Source organism: Salmo salar, chromosome ssa14, assembly GCF_905237065.1.
Source record: "Salmo salar chromosome ssa14, Ssal_v3.1, whole genome shotgun sequence".
In the NCBI taxonomy this organism is placed as follows: Eukaryota; Metazoa; Chordata; class Actinopteri; order Salmoniformes; family Salmonidae; genus Salmo; species Salmo salar.
Genome location: NC_059455.1, coordinates 16,392,145 through 16,417,147, shown reverse-complemented (window position 1 = coordinate 16,417,147; position 25,003 = coordinate 16,392,145). Strand labels below are relative to the sequence as shown.

Below are 25,003 nucleotides of genomic sequence, written 5' to 3'. Positions count from 1 at the left end.
GTCAAGACCATGATGGCGTTATTGTTCCTGTGGTGGATCTGATTTCCCCCCCCCCGGTCGCGGTAGCAGTGTCTGGCTCTTCAGCTCTCAACTCTGCATCACTACTCTCTAATATGGTAATAGGGTTCCTGACAGTCAGCAGCTCCTTTAGCTCCCAGCCGTGTCTGCCCTGGCTGCTGTAATATGGTTATGCGGGGTTCGATATCGCAACAAACAGTCGCGTTTGCGGCCGTTTGACTTGGCCGTGCGACGCACATTTTTAATTTGTCATAAAGGGTTTTTAAATATATTTTTGTACCTAGATAGTTTTTTCATTATTATTTATTCAAACTGTAATGTGCAATTGACCAAACACAAACCAGCTTTCTGCAGTGCGTATGTGGTCCTGTAGGTCTACTACTTTGTGTAGCCGTTAGGCTTTCGTTAGCATTGCTGACAGTCTTTGTGTAGATGTAAATGCAATTTGGGCTGCAATGCGATTTAAAACTAAAGAAGCAATCCAGTGACCATTTTGTTTTGAAAACTCAATCACAAGTGCGCCGCGTCATAAGCTAAGGTTCCCATAAAGTAAATGTAATTAAATTGTCAAAATGATATAGCCTAATTAGCCTATTCGTATACAGTTCATTCGCAAAGTATTCAGACCCTTTCCTAATTTTTCTTACGGTAGTCTTATTATAAAATGTATAAATAAAATAACCTCAATTTACACACTATCCCATCATGACAAAATGCTAGCTGTTTTTTGGTCATTTTGGCAAATTTATTAAAATAAAAAAGACCTTAACCTCCCTGGGCAAGGTCCCACCTAGTCAACAGCCAGTGGAATCGCGTGGCGCGAAATACAAATACCTCAAATGCTAGAACTTCAATTTCTCAAACATATGACTATTTTACACCATTTTAAAGACAAGACTCTCGTTAATCTAACCACATTGTCCGATTTGAAAAAGGCTTTACAGCGAAAGCAAAACATTAGATTATTTCAGGAGAGTACCCTGCCAAAAATAATCACACAGCCATTTTCAAAGCAAGCATATATGTCACAAAAACCAAAACCACAGCTAAATGCAGCACTAACCTTTGATCTTCATCAGATGACACTCCTAGGACATTGTTATACAATACATGCATGTTTTGTTCAATCAAGTTCATATTTATATCAAAAACCAGCTTTTTACATTAGCATGTGATGTTCAGAACTAGCATACCCACCGCAAACATCCGGTGAATTTACTAAATTACTCATGAATAACGTTCACAAAATACATCATTATTTTAAGAATTATAGATACAGAACTCCTTTATTCAATCGCGGTGTCAGATTTTAAAATAGCTTTTCGGCGAAAGCACATTTAGCAATATTCTGAGTACATAGCCCGGCCATCACGGCTAGCTAATTTGACACCCACCAAGTTTGGCCCTCACCAAACTCAGATTTACTATAAGAAAAATTGGATTACCTTTGCTGTTCTTCGTCAGAATGCACTCTCAGGACTTCTACTTCAACAACAAATGTTTTGGTTCCAAATAATCCGTAGTTATATTCAAATACCTCCGTTTTGTTCGTGCGTTCAGGTCAGTATCCGAAGGGTGACGCGCGAGTGCATTTCGTGACAAAAAATATCAAAATATTCCATTACCGTACTTCGAAGCATGTCAAACGCTGTTTAAAATCAATTTTTATGCTATTTTTCTCGTAAAATAGCGATAATATTCTAACCGGGCGACGTTGTATTCATTCAAAGGCTGAAAGAGAAAAAAAATAGAATTCTCATGAACGCGCATCTCCAGTGTCACTGTTCCCAGCCTGACCACTCACAGAGCTGCTGTACTTCGCCCAGAGACTGCAGACACCCCATTCCACTTTCTGGCGCCTTCTGAGAGCCAATGGAAGCCTTAGAAAATGTCACGTTACAGCAGAGATGCTGTATTTTCGATAGAGATGCCACAGAAAGAGAACAAATTGTCAGACAGGGCACTTCTGTATGGAATCTTCTCAGGTTTTGGCCTGCCATATGAGTTCTGTTATACTCACAGACACCATTCAAACAGTTTTAGAAACTTCAGAGCATTTTCTGTCCAAATCTACTAATTATATGCATATTTTCGTTTCTGGCCAAGAGTAGTAACCAGTTTAAATTGGGTACGTTTTTTTTAACCGGCCGTGCAAATACTCCTAGCCCCAACAGGTTAAGTATTCAGACCCTTTCCTGTGAGACTTGAAATTGAGCTCAGGTGCATCCTGTTTCCATTGATCATCCTTGAGATGTTTCTACGACTTGATTGAAGTCCACCTGTGGTAAATTAAATTGATTGGATGTGATTTGGAAAGGAACACGCCTGTCTATAAGGTCCCACAGTTGACAGTGCATGTCAGAGCAAAAACCAAGCCGTGAGGTCAATGGAATAGTTCGTAGAGCTCCGAGACAGGATTGTGTCGAGGCACAGATCTGGGAAAGGGGTACAAAAAATTCTGCAGCATTGAAGGTCCCCAAGAACAAAGTGGCCTCTATCATTCTTAAATGGGAGAAGTTTGGAACCACCAAGACTCTTCCTAGACCTGGCTGCCTGGCCAAACTGAGCACATAGCCAAGACAACGTAGGAGTGGCTTCGGGACAAGTCTCTGAATGTCCTTGAGTGGCCAAGCCAAAGCCCGGACTTGAACCCGATCGAACGTCTCTGGAGAGACCTGAAAATAGCTGTGCAGCGACGCTCTCCATCCATCTTGACAAAGCTTGAGAGGATTTGCAGAGAAGAATGGGAGAAACCCTTCAAATACAGGTGTGCCAAGCTTGTAGCGTCATACCCAAGAAGACTCAAGGCTGTAATTGCTGCCAAAGTTGCTTCAACAAGGTATTGAGTAAAGGGTCTGAAATACTTATGTAAAGGTGAGATTTCAGTTTTATATTTTTAATACAATAGCAAATATTTCTAAACATATTTTTGCTTTGTCATTACGTGGAATTGTATGTAGATAATCATTTTTAGAATGAGGCTGTAACTTTACAAAATATGGAAAAGGTAAAGGGGTCTGAATATTTTCTGAATGCACTGTCTAAATGTGTTTATTGGGTTTCTACATTTGAAAACAAGGATGGTCCAACTTGGGCCATCATGGAGATAGTGAAGCCTTCAACTTCTCCTGTCTTGTTGCTGTGTTCCCCACTGCCAATGAACGTCGGCATCCCATATTTTAAATCCTTTAGTCAAGAACTCCCTTAAAATATGGTCCCAATTCCGAAATCACTTTTGCCTAAAACATGCAATCTGCTTCTCCCCATTTTAATGTTCTAATTGTCTTTTCAGCATCGCAGATTTACACAGCATTTCAGTTCTGGCATAGGAATGGTCTGGTGTTTATTAGTGACCTATTTGTTGATAAAACATTTCTCATTTGATATTCTGAGGGTTGACCATAACATTCCCACAACCTTTTTATTTTTTAGGTACCTCTAAACTCTGCTTTGCTAAAAAGCATTTCCCTTCATTTCCACTCGAGCCCTCTAATTGTCCAAATCAAAGTGTATTTGTCACGTGCGCCGAATACAACAGGTGTAGTAGACCTTACAGTAAAATGCTTGCTTACAGGCTCTAACCAATAGTGTGAAAAAAAGGTGTGTGTAGGTAAGTAAAGAAATAAAACAGTAAAAAGACATTTGAAAATAAGAGTAGCAAGGCTATATACAGACACCGGTTAGTCAGGCTTATTGAGGTAGTATGTACATGTGGGTATGGTTATAGTGACTATGCATGGGTATGGTTATAGTGACTATGCAGTCGTGAGGTGCTTAGATCTTAACATGTATCTGAAGGGCACAATTTCCAGATTATAGGACATAATACAGAACATTAATCTGCCTTCCTGGGCAAATACAATCTCCATGGGAGCAAGACATGGGTGGCGAGCTACACGATGACATATGGCAACATAGTATGTGGCGTATCCACACATCATTTTGCATAAGGCATGCAAGTTCAAGCCTTTGCACCGTCTCCATTACTCGAATGACAGATTGGCAAAAATACATCCAAGTGTTTGAGATGCCACCAGAGCCTAATGACTGTGGGACACATGTTTCGGTCATACCAATCTTTGATTGGTGTCTCGGACCCCATTTTTTTTTATATGCATTCTCACTTACAGTACCAGTCAAAATTTGACACTTACTCATTCCAGGGTTTATCTTTATTTTTACTTTTTTGTACATTGTAGAATAGTAGTGAAGACATCAAAACTATGAAATAACACATGGAATCATGTAGTAACCAAAAAAGTGTTAAACAATTAAAAATATATATTTTATATTAGATTCTTTAAATGGCTGCCCTTTGCCTTGATGACAGGTTTGCACACTCTTGGCATTCTCTCAACCAGCTTCATGAGGTAGTCACCTGGAATGCATTTCAATGAACAGGTGTGCCTTGTTCATTTGTGGAATTTCTTCCCTTAAAGTGTTTGAGGCAATCTGTTGTGACAAGGTAGGGGTGGTATACCGAAGATAGCCCTATTTGCAAATCAACCAAGTCCATATTATGGCAAGAACAGCTCAAATAAGCAAAGAGTAATGACAGTCCATTACTTTAAGACATGAAGTTCAGTCAATACGGAAAATGTCAAGAACTTTGAAAGTTCAAGTGCAGTCGCAAAAACCATCAAGCCTATGATGAAACTGGCTCTCATGAGGACTGCCACAGGAATGGAAGACCCAGAGTTACCTCTGCTGCAGAGGATAAGTTCATTAGCGTTACCTGCCTCAGAAATTGCAGCCCAAATAAATGCTTCACAGAGTTCAAATAACAGACACATCTCAACATCAACTGTTCAGAGGAGACTGCATGAATCAGGCCTTCATGGTCAAATTGCTGCAAAGAAACCACTACTAAAGGACACCAATAAGAAGACTTGCTTGGTCCAAGAAATACGAGCAATGGACATTAGACCAGTAGAAATCTGTCCTTTTGGTCTGAGTCCAAATTTGAGATTTTTGGTTCCAACCGTCGTGTCTTTGTGAGATGCAGAGTATGTGAACGGATGATCTCCGCATGTGTGGTTCTCACCGTGAAGCATGGCGGAGGAGGTGGTGAGATGGTGTGGGGGTGCGTTGCTGGTGACGCTGTCTGATTTGATTTAGAATTCAAGCCACACTTAACCAGCATAGCTACCACAGCATTCTGCAGTGATACGCCGTCCCATCTGGTTTGGGCTTAGTGGGACAGTCATTTCGTTTAAGGGCTATTTGACCAAGGAGAGTGAGTGCTGCATCAGATGACCTGTTCTCCACACCAATTGAGATGGTTTGGGATGATTTGGACCGCAGAGTGAAGGAAAAGCAGCCAACCAGTGCTCAGCATATGTGGTGAAAAGCAGCCAACCAGTGTTCAGCATATGTGGGAACTTCTTCAATACTGTTGTAAAAGCATTCCAGTTGAAGCTGGTTGAGAGAATGCCAAGAGTGTGCAAAGCTTCCATCAAGGCAAAGGGTGGCTACTTCGAGGATCTCGCATATAAAATATATTTTGATTTGTTGAACACTTTCTTTTGGTTACTACATGATTCCATGGGTTATTTCATGGTTTTGATATCTTAACTATTCTACAATATCGTAAAAATGAAGAAACCCTTGTGTAGGTGTGTCCAAACTTTTGACTGCTACTGTATGTGTAATAAGTATTAACCCCAACCTGTTCAGCTAATTTTGGAGTACTTCTCCTAGATCAGAATGTTACCACACATCAGGCGAATGCAACGGCATTTGCCTCACTGCTAGCTCTCCGCCTTGTCCTCTTTTTCTGGAAGTCTGCAAAGCCAACTTCCTTTATGCAGTGGGTTAGGGAGGTAATGTCATCTCTGCCTCTAGAAAAGGTTAGGTGCACTGTGCTTGGGTCCCGACAAAAGTCATGTCTGATCTAGTGGCCGTATTGTGGTAATTTTTTTTCTTCTCCATTGTCTATTTTTTGTTGTCTTATTTACTTTTCTGTGATATGTTTGTATGATGCCTTGGTGGGTTGGGATTGTTGTGCTGTTTTCTTCCTGTTCTCACATCTGAAAACCTATAAAGTACATGGTGTTAAATGTGACCATGTGCTGGTGCCACCAACTCAGTTAGTAGCACCAGTGGGATGAAGTTAGTGTAGAACCCTGTTGTGGGTGACTAGTAGGGGTGGGAGATATTTGGGAAGACCTCTATCTGATATAATTATTTTGTGCTGTTAATGACTAGGTAATTCCAGACTGTAAAATTGCTGTCCTTATTTAAAATAGTTGCATTCTCATTAAATAATCTTAGTATGGTGAAAAAATAAGGCTAAGTTAATTAATTTAGTAGTAATTTTCAACATATTGATTCAGTTTAACTGATAAAACTGCAGTTTGGATTTGTAAAGTTCAAATTGATAAAGTCATGCACAATATATTGTCAATGTCAAATATCACTATCTGATTTAATCATATATCGGCCCAATCCTTGTCTAGTGCACGCTGCACAGGGTGACCTATTCTTTAAAAGTCAGTCACGGATGCTGAGCTGATGGATACTGGCTCCATGAACTTTCTTCTATATAGCAAGCAGCACCAATCATGCTCTAAAGAAAGAGTGTGTGTCACGCATGTAAATATCACTATAGGCCTGAGCAAAAACTATTGCTGATTGGTCTGACGAGATCGGTGTTCTGTCACCCGCTCCTAGCGACATCCAGAGCAGGCGGCATCAACTTTTCCAACCGAACGACAATGCCTTTTTTTTTTTTTTTTTTTTTTCATCAGTCAAGGAGGCAGCAGAGCAAGTCTGTGGAGACTACTCTGATTCATCATTTTCCCATCTGCAAAAGCAATGATGTGGGAAACATTGGATTACCAAGCTACCTGGAATATTATGAATGTATCTGCCTGCCTTGTGCCTACAGAGTTGGAAAATATTGCTTTGCATTTTGGCAGGGCCGGCTATATTTATTTTGTTAAAAGTGCTTTGCGAGGGCCATATCTGCACCTGCACGTTTTGAAGGCTGCAAGTATGGATTCCATTCTTCTGAGTAGCATTTCGTCCATTATGATCCCATTCGGAGAATGGAGGAGTTTAACAAGCACCTAGATTTAATCAGCAGATGCTAGCTAACTGGACCCGTTTGACGGAGTTAATGTTTACAAATGTGGGCTTCTCCCATGACTGCTGAAACTGGCACGTTTATCACTTCAACTCCCTCTAGTCCGTTTTGTTTTCAAGGGGATAGACTGAAAGACCAATTCAAGAGTACTTTTGAATAAGAAAAGGTGTCCTTGGTGTCATTCTGCCTTTTCAAATTCAGCTGTTGTAGGAATTCTCCACCTGGTTACCTCTTGGCTAACACAGTGGATGTTTATTCTTTTTGGTTGGCATCAACAAATGGTAAAAAAAATGATACGTTAATGTTTTAGTCAATGGCCTTATTCTTTGGGGCTGGTGGATCACCAACTTATCCTCCAGTGATGGTAAGGCCCATTTTAGGATATTCAGCCCTCTCCCTCAAGTGCTCGAACTCCAAAAGACTCAAGGTGCACCCCCACCACCCTCCCTCAAAACCACAAAACATTGGTTGATTGGCATCTAGGGTCTTTTACATCCTTAGGCCACAGGCCTGCCATTTTGATTTAAGAGTGTTGAATTGGCATCAGAGTTGGGAACAATTTCAATTCAGCAAAATGAATTGAACTGACATTGTAAAGAAATATTCTGGTTTGAAATGAAACTGACCCTAACCCTGATTTGCACAGGGCTGAAGGACAGGGGGTCCCAGGGGTTTCTAACCATAGCCTGTGAGCAGGGGTCTGCCAGTTGCAAAGAATTGACAAACCCCAGACGGTCAAGCCAATGGTTCTCCATCACCAGAGACTATACAGTTGACTGTTTTCAATGCCATCGTTGTCCATATTTTATGCTTCCTTCAAGAAATACTGAATATGAAAAATGGAGGACCATATTTGGTGCGTCGCAATGGCGTCGTTCGCCCTGGAGGTGTTGTGGTGAAGGACCACAGCCACTCAGCAGCAGTGGCCGCCCTCTGCTCTGCTCCTTCAGGGAGTATTTAGCTCAGAGAGCGAGCACTTTGGCTGCCAGAATAACCGGCACATCACTCTTCCCCTCCGAGAGATGAAACCCAATACCGTCCGTATCGTATTCTGCACTGCTGCTGTCACATTAGCGATGCAGTGAGTGTGTGCGTGCACCGGGCCCATTGTCATTCATGTGATTGATTATCGGGGAAGCTGGGCAAGAGGAGACGTTTATCCATTAAAGCAGCATTCCAAGCCCTCCTCTCTCGCCTCTCTCTCTCTTTCTATGGCCAGCCTGTCTTCTGCACACCTCTGTTTGGGGATGGGCATAAACGCATTCTCTGTGACCTTGGTGATGTTTGGCATGCACCATGCACCCAATCTGTCTCTGCTTGTTTACAGGAAATTTGCATTTGACTGCCGCAGTTGTGGTTTCTTATAGTTTTTTTTTTAATTTTTTTTGTCTCTGAGCGATCTGCAGGCCTCACAGATAAAACGAGCACGCTACAAACGGGACCATCTTTCATTCGTCTGAATTTCCTTCCTTTCTTTCTCTACTCTCTTTAGTGAAAATACTTGCGCACACTCCAACCAGCTCAGACAAGGGGGATGTTTTCGAAGACTCCTTCGGCAAGAGCTGTGGCATATTGCAGTAAATTTGCTTATGTCCATAAATGCACTTCCCCCCCAATATTTTTTTTTTTTTTTTTTTTTGAAGTATGGATATAATTTATTCGTGTCATAATGCCTTCGCCCCATCTGCTACTGGGACTGCGGGCAGCTGGAAGCCCCAAACAGCTGCCAACGTGTTTCCTGTCAGCCCAGCTCTACTGGGGATAGAGAGCAGGGGAGAGGAGAGCTACTTTCTGTCTCTACAGGAATAGAGGCTAGACTAGAATTACCAAGTCCCTCTCTCTTTAGGAATAGAGGCTAGATTAGACCTAGTCCCAGACTCTTTAGCAATAGAATTCAGATTAGAGCCAGCACAGTCTGGATAAATTGTATATATTCTCTCTAAGGCTGTAGAGCTCTTTCTCTATAGACCTGTAGGTTTAGATTTAGTCAATTGTCTCCATGCTGAACTAAAGAATAAATACAATTGTATTTGTCACATGGTTTGTAAACAACGGATGTAAACAGTGCTACGCTTTATTACGGGCCCTTCCCAAAATGCAGAGGGGAATAAATTGAAAAATAGTAAGACAAGGAATAATTACACAATGAGTAATGATAACTAGGCTATATACACAGGGTATTAGCACAGAGTCGATGTGCTGGGGTACGAGGTAACTGAAGTAATGTGTACATATAGGTAGGGGTTAGTGCTGAGCGATTAACCCGAAATTAAACTAATTGATTGTCAGTTCAATTACACTGAGCAAAAATATAAACGTGTAGTGTTGCTGAAGTAAAAGTTCCCAGATATGTTCCATAAGCACAAAAAGCTTGTTTCTCTCAAATGTTGTGGACAAATTTGTTCACATCCCTGTTAATGAGCATTTCTCCTTTGCCAAGATAATCCATCCACCAGACAGGTGTCATATCAAGAAGCTGATTAAACAGCATGATCATTATACAGGTGCACCTTGTGCTGTGGACAATAAAAGGCCACTCTAACATGTGCAGTTTTGTCATACAACACAATGCCACAATGCTACGTTTTCAGGGAGTGTGCAATTGGCATGCTGACTGCAGGAATGTCCACCAGACCTGTTGCCAGAGAATAATGTTAAATTCTCTACCATAAGCCGCCTCTAACGTCGTTTTAGAGAATTTGGCCGTATGTCCAACCGGCCTCAACCGCGGACCACTTGTATGGTGTCGTGTGGACGAGCGATTTGCTCATGTCAACGTTGGGAACAGAGTGCCCCATGGTGGCGGTGCGGTTATGGTATGGGCAGGCATAAGTTACGGACAACAAACGCAATTGCGTTTTTATCAATGGCAATTTGAATGCACAGAGATACCGTGACGAGATCCTGAGGCCCATTGTCATGCCGTTTATCCGTCGCCATCACCTCATCTTTCAGCATAATGCACAGGCCCATGTTTCATGGATCTGTACAGTTCCAGGAAGCTGAAAATGTCCCAATTTTTTCCATAGCCTGCATACTCACCATAAATGTCACCCATTGTGCATGTTTGGGATGCTCTGGATCAACGTGTACGACAGCGTGTTCCAGTTCTTGCCAATATCCAGAAACTTCGCACTGCCATTGAAGAGGGGTGGGACAACGTTCAACAGGCCACAATCAACAGCCTTATCAACTGTCGATGTCGCGCTACCTTTTTAAGTATCGGTGACCAACAGATGTATATCTGTATTCCCAGTCATGTGAAATCCATTGATTAGGGTCTAATGAATTTATTTCAAATGACTGATTCCTTAAATGAACTAACTCAGTCAAATCCTTGAAGTTGTTGCATTTATATTGTTCAGTATATTTTCTTTTTTTTTTTTTTTCTGTTATCTCAATGCGCACATTGCAGTTTCTTTAGAGATGCATCACATCCAGCCTGAACTGTGCCATGTTGTAGTTTCCAACAAGCCAATATTCTACCTAGTTTAGTGCATAGAATGTGGTAATTAACTACAATGACCATAATCCATTGCGCATCTACTTGTCCGGTCTCTTTTATTTTCCTCCTGCTACAGAAGAGAGAAGAACGCATGATTATGAGGGTATCGCGATTGATTGCATTAAGCTGTCAAAGTATGCTTGCCTTAATTTGAAGAACTACAAAGTAGTAATTTTGTCAGGCCGCATAGGCAGCAGCTCGATGAGATGACTTGGAATGAAATAATAGTAATCAAATAAAACAAATGTAATATACACAACTGGAATATTTTATTAAAGTAATGTGAATTAATAATTGGTAAGCAGTCACTAGCATCATGGGACTTTTATTAATTGTTTTATTCTGTTACTCCGTTCAACCCAAATAATCGAACCGAAACTGAATCGACCTCACAAAGCTCTTATCGCTCAGCACTAGTGAGGATGAAGTGACTAAACAAGAGGATAGATAATAAATAGTAGCAGCAGCATATGTTAGAGTTAACATAAAAAGAGGTAGCTAGCTGTTGGTAACTATTCAGCAGTCTTATGGCTTGGGGTAGAAGCTTTAAGAAAAGTATAAAGCTAGCGGTAGCTGTACTGGGATAGAGGTTACGACTACGGTGGGGAACGGCAGGTGTTAAGGTTGGAGCAACTTGTGGAAGACATCTTTTTGTTCATCTTCTACAAAAACTGTTTAACCCTAAAGAGTCGTTATGTGATCGGCATTTTTGTTTCCCCTGCTGCTGAAAATATTTACTAATATCTTATTCCTCTTCTCCTGGCAGCATTCCCCTTCAGATCCATCATCCGTGACGACAGCTTCCGACAGGACATCCGCCTCGGGGGCGAACCTCCAGCCAGCCTACCGTGACCAGCAGCCCACGGACACAGAGCCGAAGCCAAAAAAGAAGAAGAAGAAGAAAGCCAACGTGATTGAGGAGAAGGGAGGAGAGGAGGAGAAGGGAGGAGAGGAGGAGAAGAAGCAGAAGAAGAAGAAGAAGAAGAAGAAAGGAGTGATGGAGGAAGGTGACGAGGAGAGGAAGCCGGACGTCGGGGACAGCTGCGGGCCTGAGGCTGACCCTCTGACAGGCGCCCTGGAGGAATCGCCGGCGGCGGATAAGAAGACCAAGAAGAAACCAAAGGAGAAGGAGCCTAAAGAACCCAAGCCACCCAAGGCTCCGAAAATGCCCAAGACCCCCAAAGAGCCCAAGGAGAAGAAGGCCAGGAGCACCACCCCTAAGGCCAAGATGCCCAAGAAGCACAGGTAGGTTACATCTGCATTACAGAAACTAAATGTAGGCTACATCACTCTAGTAGAGGCTTAACTATTAATAGCAGCACTACATTTAGATGATGGGCTACATCTAGACAAGGCACATACCTCTACATAAGCTGCTCTCTAACTACTGTTATTGAACGCCTTGCTGATTTCAGTCTGTGTTCAGGTCAGTATTTATGCTTTTAGTACTTAGTTGGATAAACCTTGCTCTTCAATCACGTGACCAGTCAGTGGGAAACACCGGTCATGGCCCCAAGTTCGCGAACACCCAGGTGGACGAGGAGTGACGTCCGGGGTCTTGGCACATGTAGGCAGGGGCACATGTTGGTTATGTGATCATTGGACTCGGTGAACTAGCTATGCCGCTGGTGTGGTGGAGTGTCCATGGGTTTGTGAGTACATTGTGAAGCAGCCATCAGAGGTTAGCAGCAGTAGAGGCACACCAAGTTGCTGCCAAACCAAGCTGAGAGCTTTGGAGCGTTGGCTTACACAGCGATGGGAACCTTCCATCCTCATGCTTTAGTGGGAACATGTTGGTTGGCCTTTAGCATTCAGTCATGACCTAACAAAATCTCCAGTCAACTTAACCTGGGAGGTAGAGGTTGCGTGAACCTGAGTGATTCATATAGGGCTGGAGATGGATGGAGAAGCTCCTTCATGCTACCTGGTCTGTCCATCTCAACACCATGTTTCACAGACGCTGTTGGCTTCTCTCTCCCTCTCTCTTCTGTCTCTGTCTATCACACGGCTTCAGGAGCCCTCAGCATGCTAAAGACCCTGCGTCTCGGTCTACCTCCTCTCTCTCTCTCTCTCCTCTCCCCCTCGCTCTCTGCCTCCTTGGGTGGAAATGCAAAGCAGGTGGGCAGAGCCAGTGAGCGATCTGGCCTTTTCATTGTGGAGGTAGTAACATGAGCTGCCTGAGGAATGTGTCAGCAGAGCCCCCCGCCCCCGCCTTTCTCTATCCCGCTGCCCTCATCCCCCTCTCTTCCCCTACTCCGCAGTGCTGTCACTCCTCCTGCCGCTTGGCCCCTTTCATCCAGAGGAAGAGGGAGGGGCCAGAGCCGCCAGTCAGCCCCGCATCTGCGGCCCAGCACCGGAGCAGGGGTCAGCAGAGGGGGAGGTGTGTGTGAGGAAGCGAGCGATGGGGGAAGGAAAAAAAAGATTCACGTGTGGCTGTGTGGTAGAGGGAAGTGAGTGTGTTTGTGTGTGTGTGCCTAGAGGGGGAGGAGGTAATCTTGTGGTGTAAAATGGCCGCTAATGGTAATCAAGGCCATGCTGCCTCATTTAGCCACCAAGCCTGACTCCAGCACCGGAAGGAAGCCCTGCGAAAAGGCTCTTGTCTCTGGGAGCTCCAATCAATTGGGGCCGACTCCCTTCTCCACTAGTGTTGCACGGTATACCTAAATGTGCAGATGTTTTCGATACTAGAACATGAAAAACAGGTTGGTACTACAATTTGTTACTATCAGTACTTTTTCAAATGTCTCACGTCATAGACTCAATCCTGTCAAGCTGTATGTCTAATAATTTGTCAATCTTCTCACGGGGCTAGTAGCAAGCTAGCCAGGCTACTTGCGCATACAGCCGACACAGTGCAAGCCACTTTTGAGAAGCAAGCGAGAGAACGAATGCCGACAGCATTGGCTTCTTCTAATGAACATACCTCCACACCCGCAGCTTGTTCACAAAACTGCCTCCAGAAGTGAACTATGGGTATACTTTGCTTACACAGCCGATGAGGGCAAGCCCACCGAAACAACTGCGAAAGGTGTTAAAAGCAGCGCAGTGTAAGGGAGGTTGAGTTGCAAAACAACAAAAATTACAATATTATTACATTCCTAAAGTCATGTGAAATGCACTCATAACTTAGTCTAAATATATTGCTGTCATAGTTAACGTTAGGCCTACTTTGTTTGTCTGGGCTTTCTACCATTAGCCAGCCAACTGCACTGGGCGGAGCATTGCACCCTGGGGGTTGAAATGCACTCTGGGAATCGTAGTGTGCCGTGTAAAGTCCATTGTATTTGTATGACGTCTACACTACACTACTGCAATATAGAAGCTTCAGAAATTAACTTAAGTGTTTGTCGTTTTGGAATTACTGTTCATTTAATACATTAAATGATTTAGCTGTAACGAATAATGTATCTTTGTGTAATTTGTCATTTGACCTAATATTATGGTCAAAGATGAGCAAATTAATCCTGAGATGTATCAAATTACATTTTAAAACGCTTTAGATGTAATTGTACAGTTATTCTCATGGTATGGTTTTGCATCAGGTAAATGTAAGATACTTCTTATTTAATATGGTGTTTAATTGTTTTAGTAAATTGAAAATAGAACATTTCTATTTGTTGTTTTTGTTATACTAGTTAGCAACTTTGTTCAATGTTTTTAAAAAAGAAATAAAGCCCAGTGGTTTAGTCAGTGACTTTAGCTAAGACGCGTTAGTTGTTTTTGCTGTGGAATGGTTTTGGTGTTGAGTATCATTTTATTATTGACTGTCTTGATGCTAAACCTTGAATCAGTCTGTCTGGTATTGTGAGAGCACCATTCTCCATAACCGTCCTCCATTTTGTGATGGCTAGGCCAATGGGTTAATTTAGCATGATAATGGTGGCAGCTCATTCACTCGACCTCCACCCTGTAATGGTGGACTAAACATTCTCCCAGTCTTCAGGCAGAAGTTTTCTACTCTGTCCAGATCGGAGATCAGACGTCCTCCACCCCAACCCTGGCCTCAACCATGAGGTGGGCGCAATGGAACTGATCCTAGATCTGCCTGCCCACACCTACCCTGTCTAACTTGGTCTTGGCCAATAGCCATTTCATCTGTCCACAGAGGATTGCTCCCTGAGCACACAGAGGGAACCTCCGTGTCTGAATTTCTCTGGTCTAAAGTGGCTTTCTCCGCCCGGTCTCCTTTCGTTACACTTTTGGATTTTAGATAAACACCCTAAAAACCCTATGTGTTTTGATACACTGGACAGGTATAATTACCTTTCATAATAGCATAGGTGGAAGACATATCTGAATAAGTCATGAGTATAGCTGAAATGGAGCAGACCTCTCCTTTTGCACTGTGTAGAGAGACACTCAGTTTGGCTCGAGTCCATGTGCTCATTTTCTGTCCCCTGTTTCCCTAGCCAGCATCACTGACATGGATGGAGTGAGGGGCTTCAGGAGAGAGCGAGCCAGTGGCTGGCAGGCAGAAGGCTGTCTTTTGACCTTGTGTTTCTGTGCTCGGTCATCCTGGGAGAAAGCGGAGCTATTAATAGCTACACCCTCTCCTGCGTCGTTGCTCCTCTCGCTGCCACACCCGTGTGTGTGTGTGTGTGTGCAACATGGGGTGTGTGTTTGCGTCTGCTGGCAGATTTGTTTGCTGTACACACAGCCGTCAGGAAGAGGGAAGCACACATGCAGCACCTCACATTGAGCGTGTTTGTGGCTCACCCTTAATACAGACTGTGTTAACCCTCGAAACGTGTGATACCACAACGTCTCCTTCATACTGAAAGGGCAGAAGGGCCTTCCTCACTCTACACACACCGGACCATTTATCTTAATCTGCTGCCTACTCGCTCTGCATCGAGGCACCTCCCCTTCCAAGCCAGTCACATGACTGAGAACCTTCCCTTATTAATGTCTCCATAGAGTTATTGCAGGCGCTCTGCTGAAGCGGTGTGTGTGGGTACTCCTGTGTGCATTCATTGGCCTTTGCAAGTATGCTAAAGCTGTGTGTGTGGGGGCCGGGGGGGCCCGGGAGGAAGTGTCAGGGGGTCCAGCTGTGTATGACTCATCTCACCAGCGGACGGCAGGTGTCCTATAACTCTCCCTCCCTCCCTCCTCCGACCTTCTCCTCACTCTATTCCCTCTCCTCCTCCCGTCTCCTCGCTGTCAGCATGGACCATCACACGCGCACACACTGAGAAAAGTCACACACACACACACACACACACCACTGCTGGAGGACCACATGCCTAAATGCCATTCAGTACACCCCAGAGACCAGATTCATTTCAGTGGTGCAGTTGAACAAATCCTGCTTGTTAATGCAGTTACAACACCATGGTGGCCGACTGGTATTTTGGTACTACATACGCCATCTTATGAAACGTCATGTTTTGTTGCCCTTGTGCTGTACCTATAACAGCGTTGGTTAGCGGCGTTAACCCTCTGTTGCTGCCTCCACTACCTCCCTCCTCCCCTGGGTGCATACACACACAGCCCCAGAGTCTTTCCTTGAACCCTGCCCACAATACCTTGTGCCTGGAGGATGAGAAGGAGACCGGGGGGGTGTAGTAGAGGAAATTTGAGTGAAGGAGACGAGTGGTGAGGGAAGGAATGGAGACTTGATAGAGGGGTAGAAAGACGTAGGCAGGAGAAGAGATTGAAAGGCCAACCAAAGGGAAAAGAGAAGGAAAGAGAGAGGGAAGGGGAAAAGAGAGATTAAAAGAAGGGATGATGAAACTGGTCAATAAGATGGACCGGTAGATTGAGAGAGGAAGATGGAGTCTGAGGGTAAATGATGGACATTGGAGGAGCTGGCCAAGAATAATGAGTAGAGGAGAATGGACAGAGGGAAAAATAGAGTAAATCTGTGGTTGCTTGGTAGGGGGAAAGAGGTGGGGAAGCTTATGGGCAATTCAACAGTTACGGAAGTATGACACTCAGATTTTTCACGATAAAATGTAGTTTAACGAACCATACAACTCTATGCACAAGGACTACTTAAACAATTTACACAGGAACACATTTACTTGAACAGTGCAGATGCAAAATTTGGTAACAGGATAAAGTTTGGTAACATAATGACGACATTCTGTTACCAAATATTGCATCTGTGCCGGTCAAGTAAATGTCTTTTTGCTACATTTTCTAGGAAAGTTCTTAAGTTGTCTTTCGGCATAGAGTTGGATGGTTTGTTCAACTTTGAAATCAAATACTTTTGTTTGGCAAACGTTTTAAATAGAAACATTGGAGTCTCGGTATAATTGCCCTTATCTAACCAAGATGAGGCCATGGAGGAGGGGAGGCCATGGAGGAGGGGAGGCCATGGAGGAGGGGAGGCCATGGAGGAGGGGAGGCCATGGAGGAGGGGAGGCCATGGAGGAGGGAGGGGAGGGAAAAAGAGGGAAGAGAAAGCAAGGAGAAGCTTTAGAGGAGAAAGAGAGGAGCCATAGAGGAGAGGCGTGATCGAAGGAAAGAAGAAAAGGAGAAGAGAGGGAGACTGACTGAGTAGAGCAGATGGCTCCAGCCGGTGGCGTCCAGCCAAAGGAACAGGTGCGGGTCATGTGACCGCCGGTTACCAGGGCGATGTGATTGCTCTTGGCGTGCAAATGAAAGGAGAGGGGGGCCCTAGAGGGGCGAGAGAGGGAGGGAGAGAGAGAAAGGCAGGGGGGGTTGACTGCCCACCCCCTGGGCTTTGTGTAATCTGTGGCAGCCGCGGAGCTGTGTGTGTGTGTGTGTGTGTGTGTGTGTGTGTGTGTGTGTGTGTGTTAGTACACACAGTGGAAAGAGAGGAGACAACACCCCCTCCCTCCCTCCCTTCTCTCCCCCTCTTCTCTTTCATGTTTTAACCCTCTGTCCTCCAGCCTCAAGGAAAGGACCTCAGACTGTTAATTCAAAACATGGCCTCTGCAAAATGGTTACTTACTAGAAATCCCAGATGACATCCATCTTGTGTATCAAACATCAACTTTGAAACCACAGGTTCATCTGCTGAGTTCTCCTTGTTGTGTACAGGGTGATTTGTTGATTGTTCCAACGGTCATGAAAATGGTCTCGTAAGGTTCTTATGCTATGGTAAAAGCCTTGATATTGGGAGCAGATTATGATAAGAGGTTGTCCCTCATGGTGTGAAGGTAATTATACTTTTGGCATTGTTGACTTTAGACTATCAGAGAGACAGACAACCGAAAGCTGACGGCAATATCTTTTTATGTGCAGTACACAGTGGTGGTGATCGGAGATAGGGTTCAGACTCACTCATCATTCTCTTTATTATCCATCTCTCACTCATCTCTTTATTTCATTCTTCTCCTTATCCCTCCTTCCTCTCCTGTCGCTCTCTTTCATCCTTCTCCTCACCCCTCTTTCTTCATCCCTTCTTCCTTTCGTCCTCCTCCAGCAGCACTAAGAAGGTGGAGGCAGCAGAGGGCAGTGGCAGCAGTGTGAAGGAGACCAAGAGGAAGAGAGAACCGTCAGTGTCGGTCAACTCCGATGTGGAAAAGTCACCCCCTCCTCCCTCTGATGAGGAGGACGACGACGGTGTCCAGGTACACACACACACACACACACACACACACAGTAACGTCAGTTGTTCATACAGAGTAACATCAGTGGTACAGAACAAACAGACACTTTCCAACAATGTCAACCCTGTTAGCATGGGGGTTATTTGGTGACTTCTAATTTATTGACTTTATTTTGGTCTTAATATGGATTTAATAATAGTCATATGGATGATGGCTGAACTAAAGGGGCCAGATTAATTCCAAGTATGCATCCCAAATGGGACCCTATTTCCTAGATGCCCCTGGTCTACCGGGCATTTAGCAACAGGCCCTGGTGTTCAATTATTAACTTAATCTGGTCCCGGTGTTTTTCAGGAGTGAATTCAATAAAAAAATATCTTAATGCGAGATGCTCACTCAAACACACTACCCTGCTCTGAGCCAGGCATATGGTAGCTGTTAGCTGCAAATGACTTCACCAACCCAAACATCCAGGTCACCCAGCCGTCTGACACTGGGGCATTGTCCAATTTCCACCACTCTTAAACAGTAGGCACGGCCTGACAGGTGTAATACCATGATTGCAGCTGGCACTATTTAGCCCGTTAGGAGAGTGGCAGAGAGGGCTGCCTGCGCTGTTCGACTGGGCTGCGGATTGTGGAAGTTGGAGATTTTTATATATTTTTTTACTTGATTGATCATATCCGCAATATTATAATTTTTTTAATATATATTTGTATCATAGAATTAACCTCTTTTTTTCCACCCCGGTTTCATTTGTCAATCTCATTTCTATTCTAAATCCTGCTGGGATTAACGTTTCTGTTATGGTTATTCTGTATTGTCGGACTAGCGCGGTGCTGTAAAGTACAACTGTTCACTTATCACCTTCCTCTCTTTCTCTCGTCCTTCTCTCTGTCCTCACCCGTCTCTCTCTCGCTCCATAGAAGCGTCGCTCCAGTCGTCAGGTTAAGAGAAAGCGCTACACCGAGGAACTGGAATTCAGGATCTCGGATGAGGACCATGATGGAGACTCCCCGGCTCCCAAGTCCCCCTCCAACAACTCTGAACAGCAGGTCAGCACCAACAGAAAGGCAGAGCGAGGTGCTCTGGCGTGTGCGTGTCAGAAAGAGCTTGTCAGACTGAGGGCCAAAGTGTGTCAGATCGTCTTTTTGTATTGTCTGCGGATAGATTTGTGCTGCCCTCACTACTTAGGACTGCTAACGTTGTTCCATCTGTGTGACTGTAGGAGGTGGTGGAGACGGAGGGGCCTGTGGTGGAGAAGATCATGGCCATGCGCATGGGGAAGAAAGAGGTGAGGCGCGCACGCACACATTACTGACAGCTGCGTCTCTGGAGAGAAAGGGTACCAGCACCCCTGCCCTGGCGTCATCTTAACAACCGCTGCTCGACCAGCTCCAAACAGATTATGCACACACTCATCCTCCCTCCTAGACAGCTGCTTCGTAGACCAGTCTAGCAGTGGTCTGGAATGAAGCCGGTTAGAGTTGTGTGGACTTGGGTCTCTTGACTTTTGGGTTGGACTAGTAATTTGATTAGACCAGACATTCGCAGCCGGGGAGTTGACATGAGCCTTGAGTTTCTTTTTTACATTAAAGTCTAGATACTTCATTGTGACTGTATCCCTTGTTGGCAGTGAAGGGGCAACGCTGTACTCCTCCAGTAGCAGCAGTGTAGGGAGTTGAAGTATAAGGGATGAGAAAACGAGAAGCGCTGTCTAGCGCTTTGTGTTCCCCCAAGACCGGCTGGTTTTATATGGTACATTACACTCCAGACAGGGTGTGTGTGTGAGGGAGTTGTGTGTGTCTGTCTGTCTTCAGGGTGTGTGTTTCTTCATTCCATTTCAAAAGCTGCTCCAAAACAAAGCTTAGTTCACCTCTGCCAAAAACAATACGAACACTCGTGCAGGCTGGCTGGCGGCTGGGACTCGAAGTAAGGCAGCTGCGAATGGGTTACCCCCCCCCCACCTTGCACGCACACACTCTGCCTGAGGAAATGCTAGTTTGGCGTCTGTCGTAGCACTGTGGTTTTGGCAGGAAGCCAGGCCCCGGGTCAGCTCTCTGTGAATGGAACTGTGTGCGCGTGTGCGTGTAGTGTGGCTGTGTGTGCATAGAAGTGATTCATGAGTCATCCTCAGCACCGCACAGTAGAGATGGTTGGTCTTTAATGGGTGGGGGGGGCTGGGCTATTGTCAGTTCTCTTCTCCACTACAGTACAGAGAGAACTCTGTACCGAGATACAATTGTTAGACTTGACTACTTTGTTAGAGAAAACGGTGGCCTGGATTTAGATTTCTTTTTAATCAGCGAAACACGCTCAAGGACAAACTTTGCATCTTAACCCAAAACTCACACTCCTATCTCCCAACTGTAATCCACAACAGCTGACACAGATATTTACATCTTGGTTGTTTTTTCACAGATGGAATCGGGAGAGGAAATGGAAGTGGAAGAATTCTATGTGAAGTTCAAGAGTTTGTGAGTGACCAAAGTACCGACACACTACGATGCAGGGGCCTTCGTTCACCGTGTCATTTGATTACCTCAAGCTTTTTGGGGGGGGAAATGGTGGATAAATGGCATCGTAATCTAATACACGCTCTGTAAACCACAGGACTACCGTTTCGATTAAGATTATAATATAATGCTATAATTCTCTAGATTAGCGCATTTTTGGTAGGTTGTGTTTCTGGTACATGGTGTGTGTATATCATGGCATGTCTCCTATGGTGTTTGTTATTGTGTGTGTGTGTGACTGTGTATTTCTCTCTCTGTGTAGCTCCTACCTGCACTGTCGCTGGGCAGATCTGGAGGAGCTGGAGAAGGACAAAAGGATCCACCAGAAGGTCAAGCGGTTCAGGGCCAAGCAGGCTATCGCCACCTTCGTGACAGAGGTCAGTCCCGCACCTTTATCTTCCCCGCTGTTTGGCTGCCATTTTGTGTCAGTTTTGACACGCGTCGTACCATCGGTTTCAACTTCAGAGGATTCAATAACATAGGGTTATTTGGTTGGGTGAATGTTAGACTTTCTCTGCTCTTCACTCTTCCTGCTATCTTCATCTGCCATTATAATGGTCAGAAGCTAACCTCCTTCTCTCCTTCCCTCCCTCCTGCAGATGGATGACGAGCCTTTCAACCCTGACTATGTTGAGGTGGACCGGGTCCTGGATGAGTCGGAGAGCACAGATGAGAACGGCGAGGTTTGTTCCTTCTCTTTCTTTTCTACCTGTTCTCTATGGCCTTTAAATGGCCTCCAAAGTTGGATAGGTTTGGTTATGTCCTTGACTTATCCTTGTTTTGAAGTTCATTGGATGAATGTTCCTTTTAAGTTCAGACCAAACGTCGGTTGCCCTTTCCTTTCATCTTGGAGTCACAGAAAGACTCACTAACCCTCTCTCTGCCTCCCCTCTTTTCCCAGCCTGTCAACCTGTACCTGGTGAAGTGGTGCTCCCTGCCCTATGAGGACAGCACGTGGGAGCTGAAGGCCGACATCGACCTGGCCAAGATCGAGGAGTACGAGGCCGTGGCGGCCCGCCAGCCCGAGACCAAGCGCGTGGTGAGTATAAAAACCTCCACACACACACTTCCACTCTACAGACTCTCCTGCTACCTTTTTCTTACATTTTTTTATGGCCCCGGCCCTTTAACTCGGAGCCAGCAAGGCCACGCTCCTGCAGTCGCACGGAAACCACTAACGGCAGGCTTTTATTTGAAACAGGAGCGACCTCCCACTGACGGCTGGCAGAAATCCGAGAGTTCCAGGGATTATAAAAACGACAACGCACTCAGGGAATACCAGCTGGAGGGAGTGAACTGGCTGCTCTTCAACTGGTACAATACGTAAGGAGAAGTACTATAACGCTCTCTGTGTGTGCTAAGGTGTATGATGTATCTGTGGGAACCACTATTACACAACATGTTTATTATTTAACAGTAGTATAATATACATGATATCGAGGCTAAAATGTGATTTAAATTAAAAAACCCACAGGTACTCAATAAAGTACTTTGTGTATATATATATAGTGTCTGTAATTGAGTATGTGGACATGCCTTCAAATTAGTGGATTTGGCGATTTCACCCACACCAGTTGCTCACGGTGTATAAAATTGAGGGCACAGCCATGCAATCTCCATAGACATACAATGGCAATAGAATATCCTTACTGAAGAGCTCAGTGACTTTCAATGTGGCATCGTCATAGGATGCCACTTTTTCAACAAGGCAGTTCGTCAAATTTCGGCCCTGCTTGAGCTGCCCCACTCAACTATAAGTGCTGTTATTGTGAAGTGGGAACATCTTGGAGCAACATCGGCTCAGCCGCGAAGTGGTAGGCCACACAAGCTCACAGAGCGGAACTGCCGAGTGCTGAAGGACGTAGAGCGTGAAAATTGTCTGTCCTTGGTTGCAACACTCGCTACAGAGTTTCCATGGCTCAGCAGCCGCGCACAAGCCTAAGATCACCATGCACCATGCCAAATGTCAGCTGGAGTGGTGTAAAGCTCGCCGCCATTGGATTCTGGAGCAGCAGATAGGCATTCTCTGGAATGATGAATCACGCTTCCCCATCTGGCAGTCCAACGGATGAATCTGGGTTTGGCGGATGCCAGGTGAACACTACCTGCCGCAATGCATAGTGCCAGCTGTAAAGTTTTGTGGAGGAGGAATAATGGTCTGGGGCTGTGTTTCATGGTTCAGGCTAGGCCCCTAAGTTCTGGTGAAGGGACATTTTTTACACTACAGAATTTAATGACATTCTAGACAATTCTGTGCTTCCAACTTTGTGGCAACAGTTTGGGGAAGGCCCTTTCCTGTTTCAGCATGACAATGCCCCCGTGCAAAAAGCAAGGTCCATACAGAAATAATTTGTCAAGATCTGTGTGGAAGAACTTGACTGGCCTGCACAGAGCCCTGACCTCAACCCCATCAAACACCTTTGGGATGAATTCAAATGCTGACTGCGTGCCGGGCCTTATCGCCCAACATCAGTGCCTGACCTCACTAATGCTCTTGTGGCTGAATGGAAGCAAGTCTCCGTAGCAATGTTCCAACATCTAGTGGAAAGCCTCCCCAGTAGAGTGAAGGCTGTTATAGCAGCAAAGGGGGGACCAACTCCATATCAATGGGCAACATTTTTGGAATGAGATTTTCGTCAAACAGGTGTCCACATACTTTTGGTCATGTAGTGTAGATGCTATGTTTATCCAACACATTCGCATGGATAATACTTAAACATGTCACCGAACATGCGTGAATACAATCAACACATCCATTCCCCATAGGGTGTCCTCCAACCCATGTGTTATAGGGACATGTGTGTACCCAAGCTGTGCTTTTCTCACACTAATCATTAATGTGTGATCTACCGCTGCTGCACACGACACACTACTGCACGCACACACTGACACCCCTTCACCACACACACACACACACACACACACACATTTTAGACATTTTAGTCATTTAGCAGACGCTCTTATCCAGAGCGACTTACAGTAGTGAATGCATACATTTCATACATTTTTTTTTCTTTCTGTGCTGGCCCCCCGTGGGAATCGAACCCACAACCCTGGCGTTGCAAACACCATGCTCTACCAACTGAGCTACAGGGAAGGCCACGCACACGCACACGCACACGTACACGTACACACACACGTACACGTCACCAGTGTAGCCTGCCTACCCCCATATATCAGTATAACACTCTATAGAAAAGCTTCCACACACTTCTTAATTTGAATGTCATTGATCTGCCCTAACCGGGTTAGCTTAACTGTTCATTAGATTACTCACTCACTAATGGAGTGAACTGAGTTAGACACACTATTGCCCATATAGTGGACTACTTGGCCAAAGATAGGGCACTGTATAGTCAATAGCGTGTCATTTGAGATGCTATCCCGGTTACATCTCATTCATTGCATTGTTTTCTCTCCTTTCTTTCCTCCTAACTGCACATTTAGATAACTCGCTACCGCTAATAGTGACTGAACTCGCTACCGCTAATAGTGACTGAACTCGCTACCGCTAATAGTGACTGAACTCGCTACCGCTAATAGTGACTGAACTCGCTACCGCTAATAGTGACTGAACTCGCTACCGCTAATAGTGACTGAACTCGCTACCGCTAATAGTGACTGAACTCGCTACCGCTAATAGTGACTGAACTCGCTACCGCTAATAGTGACTGAACTCGCTACCGCTAATAGTGACTGAACTCGCTACCGCTAATAGTGACTGAACTCGCTACCGCTAATAGTGACTGAACTCGCTACCGCTAATAGTGACTGAACTCGCTACCGCTAATAGTGACTGAACTCGCTACCGCTAATAGTGACTGTACTCGCTACCGCTAATAGTGACTGTACTCGCTACCGCTAATAGTGACTGTACTGGCTACCGCTAATAGTGACTGTACTGGCTACCGCTAATAGTGACTGAACTGGCTACCGCTAATAGTGACTGAACTGGCTACCGCTAATAGTGACTGAACTGGCTACCGCTAATAGTGACTGAACTGGCTACCGCTAATAGTGACTGAACTGGCTACCGCTAATAGTGACTGAGAACTGGCTACCGCTAATAGTGACTGAGAACTGGCTACCGCTAATAGTGACTGAGAACTGGCTACCGCTAATAGTGACTGAGACTGGCTACCGCTAATAGTGACTGAGAACTGGCTACCGCTAATAGTGACTGAGAACTGGCTACCGCTAATAGTGACTGAGAACTGGCTACCGCTAATAGTGACTGAGAACTGGCTACCGCTAATAGTGACTGAGAACTGGCTACCGCTAATAGTGACTGAGAACTGGCTACCGCTAATAGTGACTGAGAACTGGCTACCGCTAATAGTGACTGAGAACTGGCTAC

At 44.8% G+C, this 25,003-nt stretch overlaps 1 protein-coding gene across 1 annotated transcript in view; it reads left to right on the top strand.

Annotated features, from left to right (window-relative positions):
* The window catches only part of chd7 (chromodomain helicase DNA binding protein 7), an 80,386-nt gene that overhangs the window by 20,999 nt on the left and 34,384 nt on the right, over positions 1–25,003 (top strand). Inside the window, 9 exon segments of the mRNA XM_045693998.1 lie at positions 11,377–11,855; positions 18,004–18,151; positions 19,057–19,185; positions 19,359–19,424; positions 20,552–20,607; positions 20,909–21,023; positions 21,246–21,329; positions 21,548–21,685; positions 21,848–21,969. Of these exon segments, the coding sequence (XP_045549954.1) occupies positions 11,377–11,855; positions 18,004–18,151; positions 19,057–19,185; positions 19,359–19,424; positions 20,552–20,607; positions 20,909–21,023; positions 21,246–21,329; positions 21,548–21,685; positions 21,848–21,969 (1,337 nt within the window).